The sequence below is a fragment of the Myxine glutinosa genome, chromosome 9 (assembly GCF_964187855.1).
Source record: "Myxine glutinosa chromosome 9, kmMyxGlut1.1, whole genome shotgun sequence".
Classification (NCBI taxonomy): domain Eukaryota; kingdom Metazoa; phylum Chordata; class Myxini; order Myxiniformes; family Myxinidae; genus Myxine; species Myxine glutinosa.
This window is the reverse complement of record NC_136269.1, coordinates 61,047,226-61,067,400: the sequence shown is the minus strand read 5'-3', so window position 1 is coordinate 61,067,400 and position 20,175 is coordinate 61,047,226. Positions and strand designations below refer to the sequence as shown.

General features: G+C 39.9%; 1 protein-coding gene across 5 annotated transcripts in view; it reads left to right on the top strand.

The window, feature by feature from the left end:
• The window catches only part of ABCD4 (ATP binding cassette subfamily D member 4), a 680,822-nt gene extending 661,503 nt beyond the window's left edge, over positions 1–19,319 (top strand). For all 5 annotated transcript variants that reach the window (XM_078784391.1, XM_078784393.1, XM_078784392.1 and 2 more), the window contains 7 exons: positions 3,205–3,241; positions 5,780–5,826; positions 6,175–6,227; positions 8,391–8,467; positions 14,931–15,046; positions 15,507–15,596; positions 16,144–19,319. In XM_078784391.1, coding sequence (XP_078640517.1) covers positions 3,205–3,241; positions 5,780–5,826; positions 6,175–6,227; positions 8,391–8,467; positions 14,931–15,046; positions 15,507–15,572 — 396 coding nt within the window. In that variant the 3' untranslated portion in view covers positions 15,573–15,596; positions 16,144–19,319. The remainder of the gene's footprint in view (positions 1–3,204; positions 3,242–5,779; positions 5,827–6,174; positions 6,228–8,390; positions 8,468–14,930; positions 15,047–15,506; positions 15,597–16,143) is intronic.
• The last annotated feature ends 856 nt before the right edge of the window (positions 19,320–20,175 follow it).

The window sequence follows — 20,175 nt, the reverse complement described above, 5'->3', positions numbered from 1 at the left end:
GCAGGAGAAGTATATGGAGAAGAGGAAGAAGTTGTTTCTTGGGTTTGTTGATCTGGAGAAAGCATTCGATAGGGTTCCACGTGAAGTAGTGACACGGGCATTGAGGAAGTTAGGAGTGGAGGAATGGTTGATCAGAGTAGTGATGGCAATGTACAAAAGAGCACGCACAGCTGTAAGGACGAAGGACGGGAACAGTGGTGAGTTTGAGGTGAAGGTGGGAGTGCATCAGGGGTCGGTACTAAGTCCACTACTATTTGTAGCTGTGATGGAGGTGCTGGCTCAGAACGTAAAGGAGGGTTTACCGTGGGAGTTGTTGTATGCAGATGATCTGGTGTTGATTACAGAAAGTATGGATGGACTGAAGGAGAAGATGAACAAGTGGAAGGAATGTATGGAGACAAAAGGTCTGAAGGTGAATATTGGAAAAACGAAGGTGATGGCAAGTGATAAAGCATGTGGTGAGGTGGAAAGAACTGGGAAGTGGCCGTGTGCTGTGTGCAGGAAGGGTGTCAGAGTGAATTCCATTCAATGTACAATGTGCGCTGAGTGGGTTCATCAAAAATGTAGTGGTTTGAGAGGGTCATTAACCAGTGTGGCAGCTACATTCAAGTGTAAGGTGTTCACAGAGGGAGCTGCAGATGGAGGAAATGTTGAGTTGGATCTTGGAGATGGCGTGAAGCTGGAAGGTGTGAAAACATTTTGTTACCTTGGAGACATGCTGAATGGAGAAGGTGGATCAGACTCGGCAACGGTTGCTCAAGTGAGATGTGCATGGAAGAAGTTTCGGGAACTGAGTGGCGTGCTGATGAGGAGGGGAGTGTCATTGAAGCTGAAGGGAAAGGTGTATGCTGCATGTGTGAGAAGTGTTATGATTTATGGGAGTGAGACATGGGTAATGAACGTAGAGCAGCAACGAAGGCTGGAAAGGGTGGAAATGCGAATGGTTCGGTGGATGTGTGGAGTATCGTTGAGAGAGAGGAAGACAATGTTGAATTGCGAAAGATGATGGGAATAGAGCCTGTGATGGATGCTGTGAAGAGAAACAGGTTGAGATGGTTTGGTCATGTGTTGAGGAAGGATGAAAGTGACTGCTTGAAAAGAGTGATGGAAATGAATGTAGAAGGAAGTAGAGGACGGGGAAGACCGAGAAAGACTTGGCTGAAGATGGTCGAAGAAGAAATGCGGGCAAGGGAGTTAACAAGGGGAGATGCAGAAAATAGGGCAAAATGGAGAACATTGTCATGGGGACCGCAAGGCTAACCCCCGCTCTTCCAGGGAAAATGGCCTTAAAATGCCTGTTGTTGTTGTTGTTGTTGTATTGATGCATCACAGGTAGAGCATATCAGAGTGTACCAGACAAATAGGCTAACATTGATTGATGGTGAATGTTAAAGACCCCACAGTCACTTTTGACGACGTGTAGGCATGTTCTTTCTGGCATCTGGCCAAATTCCGGCGCTGACATGTTGTGGTTCTGAGAGCCCAACCTTACGACCAGCCCTTGAGGATAGATCATGATGTCAAAGTGTGGGTGATGAAATCCTACCTTCAGATCAAAGAAGACACAATGACGATATTTTGCAATATTGTCTGGTGAATAGGAGGGCATTGGGAACTCATCGGCACCGCTAGAGCGCATACCTCGGCCAGACTGAACAGTTTATATTTTTTATCCACTGATAGGCCAGATCTACATCCAGACCATTAGCAACATCTAATCAGCTTGTTCTTGTCACCTACCCAACTCATCCACCATCTTTCGTCCAAATCCATCCAAAACCTTTTGAGATACACGACCGGTCAAACGTTTAGGTACACCCAACATTTTTTTATATTTTACCGTTTCATGTGCAAAATGGACATAAGATGTGAACAAAACTCTTACCAAAGATAAATCTGCTTATCTACTGATAATATATTGTGCTTCAATGCATGTTTCTTGTGTGAAACGTAGGTTTAAAGCAATTTTTAGAAATATGTCGAAAAGTGCAATACAAAATCTAAACTGAAACGTGAAGTTAATGTTATAAACTTTTTATCTAAGGAGCAAAAACTGTTTACAAATACTCTGCTCTGTGTGGAATGAATGTTTGTTGTAAGTATCTTCATCACGTGCAATGTTTATTATTGCCAGGCGTTGCAAAAAATGTTTACAGAAAGGCCGGCCATACAATGTAATGAGTGTGTTTTTTGTTTCAGGTTGCATGAACATGGGTGCCAAAGCTCAGCTAACACCAGAAAAAGACAGGCAATTGTAACTTTGAGAAAAGAAGGCCAATCCTTGAGAAAATTTGCAAAACAATTACAAGTGTCAGTAAATGCAGTAGCTTGTGCCATTAAACAACATAATGAAACTGGTAATAATGTGGATTAGAAAACATTCTGGTCGACCAAGAATCACAACAGAATCGCAGGACAAGTAATCCGAGTCACCAGTCTGCACAAACAGACGTCTTACAGCACCGGAAATTAGAGCCAAGCGAAACAGCTCCAGCATTGCATCTGTTTCAAGGCCTTCTTTTCTAAGTTACAATTGCCTGCCATTTTTTCTGGCATTAGCTGAGCTTTGGCACCCATGTTCATGCAATCTGAAACAAAAAAACACACTCATTAGATTGTATGGCCAGCCTTTCTGTAAACATTTTTTGCAACGCCTGGCAATAATAGACATTGCACATGATGAAGATACTAACAACAAACATTCATTCCACAAAGAGCAGAGTATTTGTAAACAGTTTTTGCTCCTTACATGAAAAGTTTATAACATTAACTTCACGTTTCAGTTTGGATTTAGTATTGCACTTTTCGTCCTATTTCCAAAAATTGCTTTAAACCTACGTTTCACACAAGAAAGATGCATTGAAGCACAATATATTATCAGTGGATAAGCAGATTTATCTTTGGTAAGAGTTTTGTTCACATCTTATGTCCATTTTGCACATGAAACAGTAAAAAAAATAAAAATAAAATGTTTGGTGTACCTAAACTTTTGACCGGTAGTGTATCTTGCTCACAGATAGATAGACAGACAAATAGGTAGGTGAAAAGATAACCTCCGTCCATCTTCTGTGACAGAGGTAATAATTTAATTCCTGTACTATCATTATTATTGTTATTTTAGTAACTAAGCTCTAATTTGGTTTTAGTAACTCAGCTAGTGCTTTATTTGAAAATGTTTAATGCTTTGCTTTTTGTGTTTTACAGGTGACATTTCCATTGCAGGAAATTCTTCCAGTTACAGGTACAATGTATAAAATAAACTACTGTTGTACATAAAAGTTAGTTAAGCTCTCAACCCATATTGGGAAAAATAAGGTACTCTTTTGGGCCCATCTCAATCTCCCCCTAATGTTGACCCACACACAGTGCGTCATCTTGGCAACCATCGGTCCAAAGAAAATTACTAGGACTGGAGTGGGTACTTGGCTCTTTCATATCTAAGCCTTTATAGATACAGTTAACCACTCAAGTGAACATAATTTGGGAATATGTGCAAGTGCATTGCCATTAGGAGGCTTCATTCTGTCCCGTGGCCAGGAATTCATGGAGCATATACAACAACAAACAACATGCATTTTAATTCATGGAGCATATATAAACAGGAAATCAATTAGCAGGCACTGATGAAATTATGTATGTTGTAAAAGCTCAATTTGAAGTGCGAAGTCGTGTAACCTGTGAATGAATTATGTGGAGCGTAATTTATTTAGCTTTTAGAATTTCATTCACTGCTGTAACCACATTCCAATTGTATTACAATCAATATGCATTTCCAAAAATGATATCGACTTTACAAATACCTTACAAAGCCTTCTCGGATCTGCAAATTGTACTGATTATAGTTGCCCTGCACTCGTGAAGCAAGAGAGCGGGGTTAAGCGATCGGGTGCCTGCATACAATCGGTTGCCTGCATAGGTACGTATGTGTATGTCTGCATTAAAAAAAAAAAAATCAAAATTTATTATCTCGGCAAACCATTTGTTCCAATAGATACGGAATTTTCACCATAGTATGCGTCTAATCATGTAAAAAATGTCGTGATAATTATGACATCATATGTCATGTGGTACAGGCGCCATCTTGTTCAAATGCATTTCTTCATTTTCTCAGCAACTGTTGGTGCAATTGTCACGAAAGGTTGCACCATAGTATGCGAACATTCGTGTCGAAATTTTTAGTGATAATTATGACTTCATAGGTCACATGGTATGGGAACCATGTTGAAAAACCCAAAAAACTTTGGACCTCTAAATCTCTGAAACCACTCCTTGGAAAAAATTGAAATGTGGCTCATTGTAAATAACTCTGTATGGGGAAATAAATGTTGCTAACTATGACATCAGGTGCCTTCATTATGATGTCGTAGTTTGACAAGTACAACACTTCGTCTGATAAGTTTGAAATTTATTGAGCATGATTGACCCAACAAATACATCGGAGAATGTAAATGTATGATGTCATCTGTCACGTGATCTGGCAACCATATTTGATCAAAGAAAAATAAACTTTAAAACCAAAAGAGTTGGCAGGTGGTGCTGAACTCATGGTGGTGCTCATGGTGTCCTTTGGATGCAACATAAATCCAGTTTGAGGTTCAGTCAGTCATAGTTCAGCCAGTCATTGTCATTGCGATACACAATTCTTTTTTCTACTCTTCACCATGTTTTGACTTTCCTATTGTATTTTGAAAATAAAGTTTAACCTGGCTAAGAACAGGTATCTTAGCTAATTGTCACATAAGACCATAACTAAAAGTCCTCATCAATCATTTTCTCCACTTACTCGTTCCATAGCATAGGGAAGTGAAGGATATGACGGTTCTCACATGGTTAGGTGGAGAACAGACCAACATCGATCGATCGATCGATCGATCTCTCTCTCTCTCTCTCTCTCTCTCTCTCTCTCTCTCTCTCTCTCTCTCTCTCTCACTCACTCACTCACTCACTCACACTCACTCACTCACTCACTCACTCTCTCACTCTCTCACTCTCTCTCTCTCTCTCTCTCTCTCTCTCTCTCTCTCTCTCTCTCTCTCACTCTGTCTCCCTCTTAAACTCTGCGCATACCTGTGATTTTGAATTGGCACCAATATTGTGTTGGTAAGATTGCACCAAGTGGGATAATTAGATGAGTTAACTCTGAACTGTGTCTCCTTTGCTTTGTAAATATCACAACACACATATACCCGTATTGTTTTTTATGCCGCACTACACAAACACTGTCTTTTGCCCTGCTGTGTCCTACCTTGTGAATAAACCATGATTGTTAAATGTAGCACTTATCTTTTCTTGTTCCCCTGTAAATAATTAATGAAATTTATTATTTCTGATCTGCCTGTGTATGTCATTTCTCTCATTGGTTATAGTAGCCCGTACCAGTGGTTAGCTGGGACATTTCTGTTACCACAGATTGGCTCCACTCTATGTCCGGTGTGCACTGGCAGTTCCGCTCGGCTGCATCTGATTAAAATCTAAGATAAGATCAGTGCACATCAATGGCACGAAACCCGGTTAGAAAGCCACATTATCCCCAGGTAAACAGTAATTAGATGGAGGACCTCGGGGGATATGGTCGACTAATTAGCGTTCACGGTTGATTAAATACCCGCTGGGTCACAGAGTTATCTGCGCTCTGTGGCATCATGTCTGGTAGTCCGGGAGGAACTGAGGCTTCTTCCATAGTAGACCCTGAAACCTGCGACCGTAACAATATATATTTTTATATATGTTGCATCAAGCCCACCATATTATTTCATCACAAAATATTTTTGTTTTGTAGAGCAAGATGATGAAAGGATCATTCGTTTTCTCAAGCATGTTGGCTTGGTAAGAACATTTCTCTTTCCCCCATGTTGATTTTGTGTTTTTCAACAGTTATACCAATACCATGTACAAGTATCCAAACGGAGTCGAACACTTATGTAGTGTATATCCAAAATACTTAAGCATTGTAATCAATAGAGAAAAGAGCCTCAGGACCATTGCATTGTCATTCTGTACAACGTGGACATAATGTGCAAATTGGAAGGATTTGGAGTGTGGGGTTGGTGACTAATTTTCCAACATTTTTGCATATGTAATGTATTTAAATGATGCAAGAAGGTGTGTATTTTTTTCTGTACAAGTATTTTGCCAGGAAGTAACGCTATGCTACATTTTCTGTCCTTTTTCCAGTCTTCCTTGCTTAAACGAACAGGGGGTCTAGATGAGCCTGTGGAATGGAGCTGGTGAGTATAATCATTATCAAGGTAGAATGCAACATTTTTATCATTTGGTCAATAGCCTACCTTGCTATTTTCTAAATCCAGCTGCTCGGTGCACGCATGTAATAATTAGCAGCAGGAAAGCGGTCTTTACATCATAAAATACCATGGTAGAACTTGAACCACAGCTCCAGGATGCGAATTTGGTCCTCAGAATTAAATAAACAGATCATACCTAGTAGGGTGTTCATGCAGTCATGGCCAAAAATATTGGCACCCATGCACTTTTTTCAAATAACTCACAAATTTTCTCTAAAAATAAGTTTCAATTGACAAAAGTATTTGTCCCCACAATTCTTTATTTCACTGTTAATATTACCGAACCTTTAGACTTAATATATCCTTTTAAATCAAAAAATAAAAAGAAATGGCATTGACAAAATTATTGACACCTCAGACTTAATATTTGGTAGCACATCCATTGGATAAAATAACTGCAGTCAAGAGCTTCTTATAGCCATGAATGAGCTTCCTACACCTCTCTACTGGCAGTTTGGCCCATTCTTCTTGTGCAAACTGCTACAGTTTTCCCAGATTTGAAGGGCGCCTTCTCCCAACTGCTGTTTTCAGATCTCCCCACAGGTGTTCAATGGGATTTAGATCTGGACTCATTACTGGCCACTTCAGAACAGTCCAGCGTTTTGTCTTGAACCATTCCTGGGTGCTTTTTGAAGTGTGTTTGGGGGTCATTGTCCTGCTGAAAGACCCATGATCTTTGACGGAGACCCAGCTTTCCGACACCAGGTTGAACATTGCCCTCCAAAATGCCTTAGTAGTCTCCTGATGTCATGATGCCATGCACACATTCAAGGTACCCAGTGCCAGAGGCAGCACAGCATCCCCCAAACATCACTGATCCTCCTCCATGTTTGACTGTAGGGAACGTGTTCTTTTCTTTGAAGGCTTCATTTTGTTTTCTGTAAACATAGAGATGATGTGCTTTGCCAAAAAGCTATAATTTGGTCTCATCTGTCCACAGGACATTCTCCCAGAAGGATTTTGGCTTGTTCAGGTGCATTTTGGCAAACTCCAGTTGGGCTTTCTTATGTATCTCTCTCAGCAGTGGGGTCCTACCATAGAACCCCCCTTTCATTGAGTTGGCAACGGATGGTGTGAGTTGAAACTGTTTTACATTGTGTCTGAAGGTCAGCTTGAATCTGTTTGGCAGTTGATCGAGGTGCTTTCTCTGCCATTCAAACAATTCTTAGCTGCAGTCTTCCATAAGGTTTTCTCTTGTGGCCACGCCCAGGGAAGTTGGCTACAGTGCCATGGGCCTTAAACTTCCTGATAACATTGTGTACGGTGGACATACGAACATCAACGTTTCTGGAGATGGACTTTTAGCCTTGAGATTGTCCATGCTTGGCTACAATCTCCTCAGAATCTCCTCTGACCTCCTCAGACAATTCTCTGGTTTTCTTTATTTTCTCCATGCTCATTGCAGTACACACAGTGACACAAAACAGCAGAATGACTCCTTTTCTCTATTCCAACTGGTTGAATGAGTGATTTTTATATTGCAGGTTCCTGCAACTCACCACAAGTGAGTTCGATTCCAAAGTAAAGGAGAATCACCTGCTTGAAATCTAATTATTTCTAACAACTTCTAAAAGGTGCCAATAATATTGTCTGGGCTATTTTAGGATTACTGTGTGTAATAAGTTAAGATTTAAGTCATTTTTCAGCTTTTTTTGTTTTGTTCCACTGCAAACGAAAAACTACATATGTGGATACCAAAATATTTTTAAAAATAAACAATTTTCTGGAAGAAATTGTGCATTATTTGTAAAAAGTGCATGGGTGCCAATATTTTTGGCCACGACTGTATGCCACCTGATTTGTTTTTAGGCGTGTGTTATCTTTCTTTCTCAGTTTTTAATGGGGTTTCTGATATTCACTAAGTGACATGTATGTAACATGTGGTCAAACTGAATTAACATTTTTAAAATTGCAAATAATGTTTTGCATTGATGAAACTACAAGGCACCCTCACAAATGAATCACACACCAACCATGCTGGTACCAACCACCATGATATCTGAAAGATTAACTCTTCCTTTTCACTTTTTCTGGAGTATGATAGGAAGCAATATTTGACTTTGTTGTACTTGTGCTGTGATCATACAGGTATAATGTATTATCACCTGGGGAGATGCAAAGACTTACCTTCGCTCGCCTTTTTTATCAGCACCCAAAGTTTGCAGGTACATACTGTGGTGGAATTGCCAGTAATTTTTTAAATCAATAATTCCAGTAAATTGATTCCTGGCATTGCTGGTGGGGGAGACTTTGGCATTTGCTATAAAATTATCAGATTGGATATGTAATTTTTGTTGAATACTTGTTTGTTTTGTGGTTTCTTGAGCACATAAAAGTAAATTTATTTGGCCAAATTTACTTATGAAATTCTTTCAAAAAAATTTGTTAGTTTAGAAAATCGAGGATCATGGAAGAGCGAGTTGACAATGAGGCCAGTCACTGTGTTCATGTGACAACAATATCTACAATTCTGGCCTGTATGGTAGGGTGGCAAGAAAGAAGCTATTACTCAAAAAATCCCACTTTGAGTCCCGTTTGAGGTATGCAATAAAACACTCCAGAGATTCTGAAGCCATGTAGCAAAAAGTTTTGTCGTCTGACGAAACCAAGATGGAACTTTTTGGCGTAAATGCAAAATGTTAGGTTTGGCACAAACCCAACACAGCACATCACCCAAAGAACACCATCCATACTGTGAAGCATGGTGGTGGCAGCATCATGTTATGGGGATGTTTCTCATCAGCAGGGACTGGGGCACTTGTCACGATAAAAGGGAAAATGGATGGAGCAAAATACTGAAAAATCCCAGAGGAAAACCTGCTGCCCTCTACAAGAAAGCTGAAATTGGGAGGGAAGTTCACCTTTCATCATGACAACGAGCTGAAGCACACAGCCAAAGCTACACTGGAGTGGCTAAGGAACAAAAAGATAAACATCCTTGAGTGGCTCAGTCAGAGCCCCGACCTCAATCCAATATAAAATCTGTGGCATGACTTGAAGACTGCTGTCCATCAACGCTCCCAATGCAACTTGACTGAGCTTGAACAGTTTTGTACAGAAGAATGGGCAAATATTGCCCAATCAAGGTCTGCAAAGTTGGTAGAGACATATCCCAACAGACTCACAGCTGTGATTGCTGCTAAAGGTGCTTCCAGCAAGTATTAACTCAGGGGAGTGAACACCTATCCAACCAAGATATTCTAGTTTAGTATTTTTAATTAATTTTCTGAAATTTGAAGAATTTGTTTTTCATTCTGATGTTGTGGGTTATGATGTGTAAATAAAGGTGGAAAAAGTCTGATTTAATTCAATTAATTCCAGGCTATCACCATAAAATCACAATAATCACCACAATAAGGTATCAAAAGGTGACAATTTTGAAAGGGGTGTGGACTTTCTATAGGCAATGTATGTATGTATATGTATGTGTGTGTGTGTATGTATATACATATATTTATATATATATATATATATATATATATATATATATATATATATATACATACATATATATATACAGTGAAACCTTGACTTACGAGTTTAATTCGTTCTGTGACCGAGCTCGTAACTCAATTTGCTCGTTTCTCAAATTAAATTTCCCCATTAAAATGAATTGAAATGCTATTAATCTGTTCCAGCCCCCCAAAAACCACACCAATTTTTTTTGTTATGTGTTTTTAAATAAGAAAAATGTACTTTATAAATAACAAATAATGTATAAACAAGCACGACCTCGTATATACTGTACATAATAAAAGAGAATGTAAAGAAATAAACTGGTTTTATTAAGTGTATTTACTCACACTCCTCACTGTATTTACTCACTGTATTTACTGACACTGTCAACCACACAAACAACAACTTCTCCATCTCTTCATGGACAGAGGTCCGGAGCTTTGAAATAATCTTAACGCCCTTGGCTGGCGTTATAGCCTTTATCGACTCCATCTGCTTCAAAATCGTACATATCGTAGAAGTACTACGATCGTACTGCCTCGCCAAGTCGACAACACGCACACCTCACTCATGTTTTTCGACGATTATGTGTTTTATATCCAAGCACATCATCCTTTTCTTCTTCTCAGCACTGCCCTTGACACTCAATTTCTTAGGACCCATGGTTAAAACTAAGAAATTTTCCAAAATAAACAAAATGCGAAAACAAAGCAACAGCGATACGGCAGAGATGCTTGCACGGCAAGATAACCACGTGAACTGAACGCTCGCTGGGCCACCTAGTGGCGGGTGGCGTAAGCTCGCTCGCTCGTAACTCAGATCTCGGCTCGCATCACAAAGCAAAAAATCGACCGAGCGACAGCTCGTATCTCGGAAAACTCGTAAGTTGGTGCACTCTCGTAAGTCAAGGTTTCACTGTATATACATATATATATATATATACATATATATATATACATATATATATATATACATATATATATATATATATATATATATATATATATATATATATATATATATATATATATATATATATATATATATATATATATATATATATATATATATATATATATATACAGTCACGTGAAAAAGGAAGTACACCCCATGTAAAGTTTTGACTCTTTCAACATATTTCAACATACAGCTATTTGATCTTCATTTCAACAATATTGATAGATAAAGGTGATATAATATAACAAATATCATGAAACATTTACATTTTGTAGTCCATTGTATAACTTAAATAAACATAAATGCAAATTTCGTATGTGGAAAAAGTAAGTACACCCCCACATTTATCACTACTTCAAATACCTAAAATTAGAATCAAGTGCACCAGCTCAAGTGCAAATGATTAGAACATCGTGAGAGAGGATCTTGGAGGAACCTGTCTTATTTAAACCTCAGACATTTAGTTTGGTTTGCTCTTTGTTGTTGAAGTATGCGGCTTCACCATGCCTCGATCAAAAGAGCTCTCTGAGGCCTTCAGAAAGAAGGTTATAGATGCCTACGAGTCTGGGAAGGGATTTAAAAAGACCTCCAAACAATTTGAAATCAATCATTCGACTGTCCGGAAGATCATCTACAAGTGGAGAAGATTCCAAACAACTGCCAACTTGTTCAGGCCAGGCCGCCCCAGCAAGTTCAGCCCGAGAGCAGACCGCAAGATGCTGAAAGCAGTCTCTACGAACCCCAGAATGTCATCACGGGACCTACAGGTAGCTCTTGCCACTGTTGATGTCAAAATGCACGGGTCTACCATTAGAAAGAAGCTGCACAAATTTGATCTATATGGGAGGTGTGCCAGGAGGAAACCTTTGCTGTCCAGAAAGAACATCAGGGCAAGACTAAAGTTTGCCAATGAACACCTAGGCAAAGATCAGCACTTCTGGAGCAATGTGCTCTGGACAGATGAGTTAAAGGTAGAGCTATTTGGCCACAGTACCAGAAGACATGTTTGGCGAAAACCAAAGACAGCATTTAACCACAAGAACCTGATACCAACTGTAAAGCATGGTGGTGGAAATATTATAGTTTGGGACAGCTTTGCTGCATCAGGGCATGGGCAGCTCACCATCATAGATTCCACTATGAATTCTTCATTTTACCAGAGGGTGCTTGAGGATAAAGTCAGGTCATCTGTCGGAAAGTTGAAGCTCAACCGAAGGTGGACCTTGCAACATGACAATGACCCTAAACATACCAGTAAATCCACCAAGGAATGGCTGAAAAGAAAGAAATGGAGGGTTCTGGAATGGCCAAGTCAAAGCCCGGATCTAAATCCCATCGAGATGTTGTGGGGGGATTTGAAACGAGCTGTGCATGCAAGAAACCCCTCAAACATTGCACAGCTGAAAGAATTCTGCATGGCGGAGTGGGCAAAAATTTCTCCCAGTCGATGTCAGAGACTGGTAGACAGTTATAAGAAACGCCTGCTTGAGGTTGTTTCTGCCAAAGGGGGCAATACCACCTCTTAGAGCCAAGGGTGTACTTACTTTTTCCACATGCGAAATTTGCATTTATGTTCATTTAAATGATACAATGGACTACAAAATGTAAATGTTTCATGATATTTGTTATATTATATCACCTTTATCTATCAATATTGTTGTAATGAAGATCAAATAGCTGTATGTTGAAATATGTTGAAAAAGTCAAAACTTTACATGGGGTGTACTTACTTTTTCACGTGACAAATAAGCTATATTTTCATATCCTTTTTCTCTGACCATAATATGGTAACTCTGGACCTTTCCTTCCCTCAGTTAGTCCTCTAGAAGATAGCTTATTTAAAGAAGCCTTTCATGTTTTATGGACAGTTCTGGTCTCTAAAAAAAATCTTTCTCTTCAATGAAGTTGTCATGGGATAACAGGAAAGCTCAGATTCGGGTATTTCGTCAGTAATTCAAGTCACATAGTGCAAATGATAAATATATTACAACAGCTTAGTTGGAATTGGACATTTTGCAGTTAAATAGTAAATTCGCTAATGAGAGTAATGGGAGAAACTACCGGTCACTACCTGAATGAAAGGCCCAGTTAAAGGGTTTGATTAATTAGAAAGTGGTGGGTACGACAATTAGACTTAGGATACAGATTATAAAGTATCAGACACCCTAATCAAGTCTTTCTTTTATTTAGAATCTGTAAATAAGCCATCATGGCTTATATTTTCTGTTTTGGTCCCAAGAAGGAACATTGTTTGCAATCCGGATGATGCAAAGTTAAATATAATAGATCTTTACTCTGAACGTTTCAAAAATCAAACTTGTTTGTAATGAAATTATGAAGCATTTAACCATTCACTTCCCATCCCTAACTGAGGCTCAACGCTTAGAGTTGGATGTACCAATCACCCTTCCCGAGCTAACCTGTGCTCTTCGCTAACCTGTCTAACCGACACAGATTCTGGGAAGGCTCCGGGCATCGATGGCTTATCTGCTGATTTTTTTTGTTCTGACATTTTGGGACCTTTTTGGCTCAAACAAGGCAAAAAAAGTCTCAGATGGCGTATGATAACTTATTGACGCAGCTCAACACTCTCCATGCAGCGCTGAAGTTTACCAGAGAGCTGGAATCTTGAAACACTACTATTTTTGGACGTGTTGGTCAAAAGATCCGCACATGGTTTCACTTCATCCATCTACCGAAAGCCTGCCTTCACTGGGCAGTATACTCGTTGGGATTCCTAAAAACTCCATGAAATACAAAATTGCCTTGATCAACATCCTTGTGAACAGAGCTCAGAGGATTTGCTCACCTTGTCATCTACCTGCTGAAATGGACAAAATCATGAACAGACTCAGTGACAATGGTTACCTGGAGTATATAATTAAGAGATATGTGCCCAAGTTTCTCAACACAACAAAGGAGCACAAGATCGGTCCTGACAAATGTCCGATATATATCAGGACTCCATGGAAAGGACAATTGTCACAAAGGTTTGAAAAACAAATCAAACATACGGTATCAAACACGTACCTGGCTGTGCAACCTTGAGTAATCTTAACCTCTCGCCATTCGCTCACGTCAGTCAACAAAGATGTGCTGGCCACCTCACAAATAAGCAATGTTATCTCTGAGTTTAAGTGCCGATGTGAAGCTCGGTATGTGGGCCGTACAACCAAAAGGTTGGCTGATCGTATCAAACAGCATGTTCCCCTGGCGATTTGAGGAAGGAACTTGGGAGTGAGAACACAACCGGTGCATGTAGGAACATTCAAGGGGTGTCGGCCATTTTTTCCTCTTCTTCTTCTTCTTCTTCTGCCATTGCAGGGCACTTGGTTGCCAACCCCGATTGTGCAGACCAGTACAATGCAGATATGTTCAAGATATTGAGCCAAGGTTGGAGTACGTTACATCGACGTATGTTGGAAGCAACACCCATCCATTTCATGGACCCTATATTGTGTCATCAAAAGGAATTTGTACATTCTCCCATTCTCTTTCAACATGGAAAGTCTAAAGGTGCTGCCCTGACCCCAGTCAATGGTATATCTAAAAATGGTGAGTCGTCGGTTTTGGGGGAACCCCCCCCCCCCACAGTATTGGTGCAAAAGGTGAGTCAGCGCTCTCAAGTCTGCTACAGCCAATCGGAGCCAGAGATTGGGTGTTCAGATTACCAATTACGACATGACTGATGACTTCTCCAGTCTTCATGTTGGTTTATGCCTACTTGACTCCAAAGGCAAAAACAAAGGCTAAAGCCAAGACTAGACATTCACAGGTCTTTTATGTGTGAACAATCAATACAACAAGAAACACCTGAGCAACAAGTATCACCTGTCAGTCATTTGTTCCAATACTTATATGATTACCTGAAATGGGGGGAGTGAACATAAAAAGTGCTATTGTGCCACAATTGAATGGTAAAAAATATACGTATGGATAGAAATACCAATAAATAAAAGCTGACCTTCCGTACTCTTGTCTCATTTTCATGTTTTGATCTCAAATCCAAATTTCTTGAGTATATAGCAATAATAACAAATTTGAATTCACTGTTCCAATACTTATAGAGGGCACTGTATATTCAAACTTTTTTTCTTAGTGGTGCATCATTAGCCAAACCTAACAATCAAGTCTCCTCTCTCTCTCTCTCTCTCTCTCTCTCTCTCTCTCTCTCTCTCTCTCTCCCTCTTTTCTCTCTCTCTCTTTCCTGAGCAGTGATGGATGAATCCACAAGTGCTCTGACGGAGGAGACCGAAAGCGAGATGTACCGAATGTGTAGGCAGCTTGGAATCACAGTCCTCAGTGTCGGCCATAGAAGCAGTCTGAACAAGGTGAGTCTTCAGGAAATAAGATCAGATCTGGTCAGGACGGTTGGAATTGTTTGTTAGCAAAGAACCATAATTTTTCAAATGTAATTTAAAATCATGATCCAACCACTGAGCAATCATTTATTGATTCAAATCAACATTTTAGTTGCAGCTCCTGCATGACCTACTTGAAAATTAGAGAATAAGGAATATAAATATAACATCGCTGCTTCATGGAGAAAATGAAGAGAGCAAAGGACCGGAGTAACCCTATATGAAAAATACTGTAGTAGCTACTGCAATATTTTCCCTCAAGCTAGAGTTTGATCTAAATGGAAGGCAGGTGTAGGTATCTACTGTCATCATGCTGTGATACCTAATGTCCAACACTTTGAGGCTCTTCATCACCACTGTGTCAGTTTGGTATTCTGATGCACAAACTAACATGTCTCTAATATTTTTTTTCCCCCTTCTTCCATCACAGCACCATGACTGTGTCCTGAGGCTAAAAGGAAAACGGTCATGGGAATTTAAACAGCTGCATACCTAAAATGTGGATGTACTGGAAGGATGGGTGAGACAGATACCTTCCTTACTTATCAGCCTCAGGATATTTTCATTGAAGATGAGTACAGTTTACGCAGATTGTTGTACATACAGATTGGTTGTACAGATTTGCTGTACTTTCCTAGCATGGACTGTGATGCTATTTGCACACCTGAAGAATTTCAGTTATCAGTGATCCTATGATGCCATAAAATGTCTGTTTTATTGTAGAGGCGATGATCAATTCCACTGCGAGTTTTGTACATGATTTGGAATTTTTCCTTTTCATACTTTAATTTCTGAAGCCCAGGATCCCGAATTGGTAATATTATACATTTATTTAAACGCTGTTGCAGCAGTTTTAGATAGTCTAGGCGTCCGTACCCATCTCCGATGTCCTACCTCCACTGAGAAATTTTTTTGGAGTGTGTTTTGGTAGAAACGGGAATTTGTAAATAAATATTCAGTTGTAAATTGTGTAAATATTCAGTTGGCAAATATCGCAGTGGGTGGAGCTGGTAACCTTGGAATTCCACCAGCTAAGATTTCCAATCTATGCTTGTTGTACCTCCCAGGTACTGCTTGGGAGCGAGGGTGACATTATGGGAGCTCGGCTGGGAAACAGACTTAGGCAATTTTTGAGCCTACCAGCTGACCGAAGATCACAGGAGTTTTTTTCCATGCCAATAAACCACCTCCAGGCACCTATCCCTCTCCACGTGGCTTCTTTAGACGCAACCCACTCCCTCTCTCTCTATACTCCCCGTAGCTTTCCAGCATCAGCTTCACTTGGGGATATCGGTATTGATTCGTCATTGCATCTTGTGATGCGATGCAAATGGTGTATGAAAAAGGTAGTTTAACACGATTTTGGGGGTATTCTTCCCAATCTTTCTAAGGGGTCTAAAAGGATTTAAAGTGTCATCAGGCTCAAAATGGGTATGAAGGTGTCAAAGTGGTCTAAACTAAAGGATGTAAGCGTGTAAATGGTCTAAATGGGTAGGAAAGGGCCTAAGGTGTCTAAAACTCTAACGGGTGTAAAGGTAAAGGGTCTCAGGTGAGGGGTCTTTAAAGGGCCTGTTAAGGGTATACGGAGTAGTAAGGTCTAATGGGTCGAAGGGGTCTTACGGTGGCTGAGGGGTTGGAAGCATCTAAAGGGCATATTCCAATAGTCGTTAGGGGTCTAAAAGGGTATTCTTTCATTTATGCAGCGCCAGTTGTTGCTGTACTAGGACATGTTATATAAGAAGGTGTATACAACTGCATAAACAGTGCTAAACTTCAGAATTTTTTTAACGTGCTTTAAACTCATTATTGTATTTCAGCTGAGTTATATAGTACTTGAACACTGTGTTGGTTAAGGTGTTCCATTAAGACTCTAATTGTAGTATACATTTGTTGCACACTTGGTGATTGTGGAAATTTGGGATCTTATGTGATCAAATGTATTTACATGACTGTGCATGCATGTGGAGTGATTTTGCAGCAAATTTGTACGGCTTACATGCTCTCACATTAATGACTAATTATTACTCATGTTCTGCAAGGGCCTGAATGTTTGTACTCCATTGTACAGCATGCCTAGGATTAGAGAAACATGTAGACTCACAGCTGAGAAAAGCATCACTGCTTTGACCCCCAACCTCCACCCTAAACCTCCCCCATTCATAAATATTTGAACAGTAAAAGCTGTATTGTGCTTGCAATCTGATACACTTCCAAACTATGATAAAGGAAATGAGGATGAAAAAATATTTACGTGGTGATAGCATTGTTCACGCAGCGTTAAGGGCTTCATTGCATATTATTTTGAAAGAATTGTCTGTTTGGAATCAGGATCAAATGATTGTCTGTTTTGCAGGTCAAGTTAGCCCATTGCTCGTGTGCATTGCGATTGGTTGTATAAATCACACAAAAGGGGATGGGGAGGGGAGAGGGGGAACCTGAAGTTATATTCTGTCTATCCACCTTGTACAAAGGCTCCACTACTGGCTCTCACTTCATTAATGTCAGGTTTACCGCACATTCATACATGTAAGACTCAACCATTTAGCATGAAGGAGTTTGTTCTCCAAAGTTCCCCAAAGTTTGTTCTCCAAAAATAATCTCCAAAGTAGATTCTTCATATGTATTGAGAGCTGAATAGTAACAGAATGGCTATACTGAGCAGACAGGGAGAGGAAACATGGAATTATGATGGAAAACATGGAGGTGAGCCATTTTTAAGCCATGCAGCATAACACTTTTTTAGATTGACAAATTTCTCTATTACAATAATAATAATATTCTTCTTCATCTTCTTTAACAGCCACAATTATTCCCACATTATCGTAGGGTTGTACAGGAGGCTTGGCCCAAGTCTTTCACGAACTGGCTGGACAGGTCTGACATTCGACTAAAGTTATGGCAAGAATTTGTAATTTGGTCAGGGTGCCGGCGATAGCTCGCCTACTCTTCGCGAGGGAAACCTTGGGATCTTTAATGTCCATTAACTAATGTTGGCAGATGGGACATTAAAATTAAGTGAGTGTGCAGTCTCCTCGAAGCCAAATTACATACAAACGAAGAAGAATAAGTTCGTTTTAATTTATTTGATGCTGTCTTACTGAAAGTAAAGTAGGCTCTTGTTATACCACTAACAAATAAACAGGGAGTACTCATGATAAAAGGAATGTTATGTGGACGAGAAACAGTAACGATTGATTTTGATTTTGTTTGAGATTCGCTTCCCTTGGTGCTGTTGCTCTCTGTTGCTATTGTGGTCATAAAAGTGTATTATTAACTGCTTAATGAAAGAAAACGATGTTTATTATAATGCAAAATACTCAATGCAGCAAGAATAATTAATTTACAGACCCTTTTGTCATGTGAAAAAACTGGAAGTAAACAAGAGCAAGGTTCAACATCATGCGATTTCTTGGAAAAGTAGGATGATGATATTAATTGGACAAATCTGTTAGAAAAATGCATTACAAGGACAGATGGATAGAAGTTACGAAACCCGAGATTAGGCCCGACATGCCCACTAAACACACCTATTGCTGAAGATAAACAGGAAGGCAGCGGAGTTCGTACAGTCCTATCAACAAGGTTCCAGTGTGATAAAGAGGGACAAATAAGCAATGCTTCATGTCTCGACATTCAGTAAATAACATTTTGTGATCTATTCCCATGGTGGTGGACTGGTGGTGGCTGGTGGTTGAGAATTGTGGGATGTGACGTCATGCACTTCACAATGCAAATGAAAAAGCCAAAACGACAAGACATAAATCCCTGCAGGAGTGCAATATTTTCTAAGTATTTGGCATTCAATGCCACAAATTTTGGCCACCATGCCTGGGGTCTTCATATAGTACAGTGAAGGGTCTTCATCAGTCCGCTCGTTCCTCTGACTGATGTGCTGTCATCCCTGTACGCCGCGTTATCGCTTGTCGCCTCCACGCCATGCTGCCTCTCATCGAACGCTTCACCTGATCGTTTCTCAAGGTGAAGCGATTGTTTCTTCGGTGACTCCGTGGACTTTTTATGCATGCCTGGGAAATGAAGAACCAGGAAACTGCTCAATGTTTAAAAAAAAATCTTCTGCATTGAGTTTAGTTTTCCTAATAGCGCAGCCAGGGCAATATTATCGATATATCCGGTGAGGGCCTTAAAATGTGCGGTGTCTACCAAACTTTGAGTATTTCTGTGAGGGTCGTCACTACCTTGATATGGATAATACATCACTTGAGAATAAAGGATGTAAATATATTTTATCTACTTACTGATTTAAATGGAAAAATCAACAGGAAGGAAATACAGAAACTGGGGCTAAAGAAAATATTTGTTGCATAATTGTTCAATCATGTACATTCTGCAGTGGAACCCCATCTCAAAATGCAAACAGCATGTCTTATTTACAAACCCTTGTGTCTGATAAAGAAATTTTACAATCAGTGTGTTCCTCCCAGCAACGACATGTGACGGTGAATCGTGGTCCGGAGCGGAGAGAGGCAACCAGAGCCTTACCTTATGTCACCAGGAAACAGGACCATAATATTAAGAAATATTGTGGAGCAAAAATTGATCACCATGCAAAGAGCCATGGATAGATGATGTCTCGGTATAACAAAAAGGGACAAGAAGAGAGAGGAATGGATCAGACAGAAAACCAAATTCCTTGACAGTGTGGTCATAATCAAACAAGAATGACCACACTGTGGTCACAAACTGCGACACAAAATATGTATTTTTCGCCTCCTCTGTCCACTCAACTCCCTCATCCTTGCTGTGGAAGGTATTATACAATTCATCTCCGAGGGTCTTTATGGTTTGGTTCAAGATCAATTTTATGAATCTGATGGACAGCTGGGTCCGGTTTCAGGCAACTCGTACACACACTGTGAACAGGAGCGACAGGAAGGGTTACGTTATTATCCTCTCTGGGATTTATAGATTACAGTAGATCTAGACTCGGGCTTCAATATTCAGTTAACAAGTTTCCACCCTCCTGCGCTCTCTCTCTCTCTCTCTCTCTCTCTGGTAATAAACCTTTTGTTCATAAAAACCTCTACGTGGTCATGCATGGTATGAGGCTTTGCCATTAAGCATGACTGAATGGGCTTAAA